This window comes from Adiantum capillus-veneris, chromosome 11, assembly GCF_014529385.1.
Source record: "Adiantum capillus-veneris isolate H3 chromosome 11, ASM1452938v2, whole genome shotgun sequence".
In the NCBI taxonomy this organism is placed as follows: domain Eukaryota; kingdom Viridiplantae; phylum Streptophyta; class Polypodiopsida; order Polypodiales; family Pteridaceae; genus Adiantum; species Adiantum capillus-veneris.
Genome location: NC_140941.1, coordinates 122425586 through 122431585, shown reverse-complemented (window position 1 = coordinate 122431585; position 6000 = coordinate 122425586). Strand labels below are relative to the sequence as shown.

At 40.4% G+C, this 6000-nt stretch overlaps 1 protein-coding gene across 1 annotated transcript in view; it reads left to right on the top strand.

Moving 5' to 3' along the window:
• Positions 1-4350: 4350 nt before the first annotated feature.
• Positions 4351-6000, top strand: part of LOC147447937 (uncharacterized) — a 203992-nt gene continuing 202342 nt past the window's right edge. Inside the window, exon 1 of the mRNA XM_086523707.1 lies at positions 4351-5170. Coding sequence (XP_086379833.1) covers positions 4910-5170 — 261 coding nt within the window. The 5' untranslated portion in view covers positions 4351-4909. The remainder of the gene's footprint in view (positions 5171-6000) is intronic.

The window sequence follows — 6000 nt, the reverse complement described above, 5'->3', positions numbered from 1 at the left end:
CCACTATTGTTGGTGTGAGCCAATAATTATTGACACACACTTTCACCAAACCAATGTCAAGGACAACGTTTCTTTTTGAAATTCATTGACAAATAATCTCTGGAGTTGGGCTTAATTGTGCAGTCAATGCATTGTAAGAGGTGACATCTTGGAGATGAAGCTCATTAAGCAATTCTTGTGTATTGTGAGACTAGACTTGGCATACATATAAACCATAATGATGCCAAGGACAGATTATTTTCCAAGATTCCCTAACTAACTATACCATCATTAATTTCTTTGTCCACGTCAACATTTGGCATGCTGCCACATGCACTCATGATGTAAGATTTTGTGATTGCATGTAGAGAGAAACCTCCACTCTGCATTTGTTGAAAACTCCCTTGTAGTTCTTGGCCCTGCCTTGTTCATTTAGCATACATGCAACTTGTCAAAATGGACAATTGGCATATATGTTTTCCTTGTTGCAATACCAAGCACTTTGGAGTGAGAGACTCATCATGAATTTGTTTGCCCATGTAAACTTCTTGCATAATGCCACACTTCTACAACATGCAAACATGTGTGAGTGCATTTTTAGAGAGAGAAGAGGTCCCCACTTCGTCTTTGATGGAACAATTCTAACCTTGCCACCTCAAAGATCTATATGACAAGTCTTGGACTCAAGACCTATTCAAGAGGGGAAAGGGAGGAATGACAAGAGGGTAGAGGAGCTGCGGTGAGGGGTGGACAATAGGGCTAGCCAAAAATGTTTAAAACTTTTTTGATTTTTAGGTTAAAATTGAAAGTCAAATTTTGCCTTTCTTCAAGGCAAGCTTTGAATCTAGCCAGGATTTTAACTTTAGTGTTTTGCAAACAAGGTGGGCAATAGGATCTATTGCCCACCTTGCAACTTAGAGAAGTGGATTAATGTATATCATAATGGCCTCACTCATTGCTAGGGAGAATATCCCAATGAGATTTTCTATATTCATAACAATATGACACTTGCACATATAAGTTGTGCAAATAATTATTCTATTCTTTCATCATGCCCCCCTCCATGTGGAATCGGCTTGTGGTATGCTACTCGATCACATGTTGCATTTTATTTGTTGGTTTTTGAAGACCAGAAGGAAGGATTTTCTATTCTAGAGGGATACTCAAAGAAAATGGAAGAAATACTTGAGAATAGTGTTGACCAAAGATATAGCCACCAATGTAAAGCTAGCTACTCAAGGAAAATGGAAGAAATACTAGAGAAATGTGTTGATCAAAGATATAGCCACCAATATAAAGCTAGCTACTAAAACCAAGGAAAAGAGGAAAATCTGATATAATCATGGTGATGCAGTTAGTCTATGTACAATAGAATTAAACTATACAACTCATAAAACTCACAAACTGATCTTCTCTAATGAACTTCCATGCCTCGACAATGAACATGTCCTTTTAGGTTTATTGAGAAATTTGAATTATTCCTTTCAAACTTGGACTTTGATCTTTGTCCATCGAGTTACCTGTCTCTAGTTCTCCTTTGTGTCTTTTCAATTTGCATCCTTGCAAATTGCGGCCAAGCTTTGAAGCACTTCTTTTATAAAACAATGTGAAACACCAATATAAAATCTAAACACTTCAACATTGCCACTAGACTACCAATTATAGAACTACCTATAATTTGAAACTCTTCAAGTTTTCAATCTAAACTTTCACTAACGGGGTAGCTATGAATATCTTGATGCATCAATCATTTACACGAGACTACCAATCACAAAATGTTTGATGCGTTACTAGCATGTAATAGAACCATCAATTTCGTTATCAAAGGAATTGATCTTGGCCGACTGAATCATAGTAGTGTGCAATAGTAGATGAAGTATGAGTGTACTATAATGACTTACACTAATTCACTACATCTTCAAATTGATTATTCACTTTCAAAACATCTAAATATTAATTGAACCACAATTTCCAATGAGCATTCATAATCAACTAAAAAAGTTAAATTGACTGTATCCTTCAAGCAGTTAAGCTATTCCAAATACAAACTTCCATAGAATCACTGAGCTTTCCTCACCTCAAAGGTCTTAGTACTCCATATTGGGAGCCAAAAATCTCTAGAGACAAGTAGAATCATCGAGTCCACCTTTTCATTCTTATTGGATTTGTTCAATGTCCACTGGTTTTGTTCTATTGGGGGGTCTTTAATATATGAACATGACGAGAAACGGCTTGTTGTCATGGGTGGTGGTTGTGAGCTCCTTGATAACAAAGGACCATATGGATTGACCGAGGAGAAGGTTGCCAAACTTTTGGATGTTGACGAACAATAGGTTTAGTGTGTGTTGAGGGCACGTTGGAATGCCAGGGATTTGTTTGACGACAAATCCACTAGTTGAATGTAGAGTGAGTGGCAACTCAAGGAAATCTTGCATGCCCTCAAGAAGCATAAGAGGCATACACTTTATCTTCACGTTGCCCCTAAACCAATAAGCACAAAGGTAACTAATGTACCTTTAGAAAAAATGATGTTGAAACAATCAAGGGATGTATCTAGATTGTGATGAACAAAGATGTTTCCTCATTGGATTAGGATGATATTGTTAGAAGGTAGTATAATGATGTACTAGCAACCACATATGAGTACTTGATGATGTGATTATAGCATGCTAAAGCAAGTCATAGACAATGCTAGCATTAAGTGTGAGAGAGGGATAAGTGCACATACAAAACATTTGAAAGGGAATTGTTTAGGAGGTCATCATACGATATCTATGTAAAAAAGAAAATGTTAGCAAGCACATGCAAAGCGAACAAAAATAGGTTCTGGCAGAACACTTCGAGAATGTTTGACATCATTAAAGAAAGGAAGGTAAAGGTTAACGAATCCGCAAAGATTTATACCTTCTAGATCAACTATTGACATGCGCAATGAAATGTATTTAAGTAGGGGAGGTAATATCTACTTGAGAACTAGAGCCCATTGCTAGTTGCCCATGGGAAAGGGGAGGTTGTTGCAGTCTTGCAAAGAATAAAGCTTGATACAAACGTAAAAGGTAAATCCCCTTTGATGGAAGATCGTAGGATTGAATAGAGCGGTTCATAGAATAGAGATGTTCATAAAGGTTGTGTCCTTCTCAAGTTGACCAAGTGTTTTCTAATTTTGTTTGAAAGAGTATTGCCAAATTCTCTGATTGTGGCTGTGCAAGGTCGAAGGTGCTACACAAGGTTGGCCAATATACAAGGGAAAGACAACTTGAGTGATAGTCTTGGATCAAAAGAAAAGCACACAAGACAACTTGTGCAATTTAAGGAGGAATAAAATAAGGCAACTACATACATTCGATGAAAACATTGTACTTTATATACCTTTAAATGTTGGTCTTAGGCTTGGTAATACATGAATTGATCAACAACTCTGTATAGTATTTGTTCTTGTCATGGGTGAAAATTTGCCATTAAGGTTAACATCACATCTTGCTGTTTATTTCTTGCCACGTTGAAACAATTCTAGAACACATTCAACGTAATTACAAGATCTACATTTGTGCATTGTGATGACCTTGAAAACTTGTAAATGGGGTTTACTAATACATTATCTTTGCCTTTATGATAGTTTCTAAAGCCACACCTCTCTAAAAAAAATAGGTTGGCTTGCAAAATTTTGCTTGGTGAAGAAAAAATATCCAAAACAAGGAATCTACAATACCTAATCATAGTGGAAATTTGTGGGTCGTCCAATTTTGCGAGGAGGAAAATCTAGGGTTAAAAGGGGCTTGAAATCACACCCTTCTACTTTCAAGGCGAATGCTTACCAATGTGCCAACAAACATGATTTGGTGACTATCATATATTGCGCTTATGATGGTATTTTTAGCTTGCAAGCGGTCATAGTCACTTGTGAATGTTCCAAATCTCATTAAGCATCTATGTATTTGTGGCCTTTTTTGGGGCCAATGTGGCCAAGCAATACCTTCAGATTCAGGCCCCTGTCACACTGGGGCACCCAAAACATGGCCAAGCGGAGGTGGTGCCCTCCTATTCGTCCGCCAAAAAGTGATGTCGGGACTAGAAGCTTTGTCAAATGGCCGGCCTCACCAGCCCGGCCAACTTTCCAAAGTGGTGGCCATCTCTCAAAAAGTAACCTGCGAGAGCACGTCACCGGCTTTGAGCTCTGACCATCGGCGCGAGACGCAGAGAGTCTACAACCTGGCCTACGCACGTCGGTTGAAATGGGAGCCTACCTGCATATTAATGTCCCGGTGTGACACGAAATGGGTGCCCACCCAAAAAAATTTCATTGGGCAGGCGGCCCAGTGTGACAGGGGCCTCACACTCAGGTCCATGCCACGCGCACTGGCAACCGGATAGGCCAAAAAGTGCAGAGCTGGGCAATATGCATGTTACATCGCACCTGGAATTTTGCATGTCTGCTGCTTTCCTATGATGGGCGAGGATAACCCTGGTCTGATTCGCCCACTCGTAGACGCATGATACAGCCAATAAGGTTTTGCCATGTTATTTCCGCCCATGTTCACATTCAAATCAACAGCCATCAACAATGTCATGGTTTGCTTCGTCGTTTAAATTTTCAAAAGGCGCAAGTTTCATAAAGAGCGGCTGCTCTCATCTCTGACGGGGCCACCTCTCCAAAATGCACAGAACGGGAGCTCACGATATGGCCCGTCATAGGTTCTTCAAAAGCTGAGGACTGCATGGCAACGAAGTGGAAAGGAACACACACACACACACACACACACAGGGGGCGCAAGTATACGTTGTCTATCTCAAATTTAGGTGACGGAGATTGAGCGTGCGCTTGCGCACGCGCCCCACAACATACCCACAATATTGCGCACATCATTTCACATGAACAGGCTGTGATGTTGCCCATATACCAAAAGCCAGTACCCGTGGTTCCAAAAAGAGCATGACAACAAGGCCGCATGTGCCAGTGCCTGAAGAGGTGAACGTTAACGTGGTCGTGAGAGTCAGGCCTCCTCTTGAACGGGAAAAGCAGCTAGGCTACACAAAATGTGTCTCTGTTGATCCACCGGGACACTCCCTCTCTATCTTTCAAACACAGCCACCCAGTACTAGCACCAACGTCCCCTTCAAGCCTCTCTCCCCTCCACAGCAGACTCCTCGTACGTTCACTTTCGACTATGTGGCAGATGAGCTTGTTAGCCAGGTTCGTAATTAAAATCTGGCCTTTTTACTTTCAATGTGCAAGAGTGCACTATTGGAAATTTGGAGCTTATTTTATGAGAGATTCCATGAGAGAGAGAGAGAGAGAGAGAGAGAGAGAGAGAGAGAGAGAGAGAGAGAGAGAGGTAATTAACTACGAGTAGATGGATGCATGGTCCTAGGGGCTTACTTCCCATAGAAAGTTTCCCGACCCAAACCACATAAATCATGTCAAATATATAAAATGACTAACTTATCAAATAGTTTATAAATTGGGCACGGTCACATGAGATGCATAATTTTGACATCCCCTCTATAGCTCATAGTGGATTGAAGTTGATGAAATAGTTGAAGTAGAAGCGACTATGGACATCCAAACACCCGGCCGGGATTCATGATACATCTCGGAGAATGCAACAATTCACTATTTATAAAAAAAAAACTATCATTGATGTCTACATTGGTTGATAATCATGGCTTATGGACACCTCTCAATCCAAGACTCCATGTTCATGAACAATGAACACATCACGTTTCCTTTACCCTTGAACAATGAACACATCCTCCTCCTTGTTATCGAATAGTGGACACATCTTGCTCCCAGCAATCCGCTAGCGTAAACCATGAATGCATCATGGCCAAGCCATCCACCATCAGGTCAGGAACACATTATGACTGTAGTTTCTCAAGATCTTTTTCAGCTCCATATCAAAGACTTCCAACACATATCACCCAAGATACTCACGAGGTCGATGGAGACGTCTTTGTAGTATTCAGATTGTGTACAACAGAACATCTTCTTAGCATGTATAGAAGCCGGATTTGTGTGTGCCG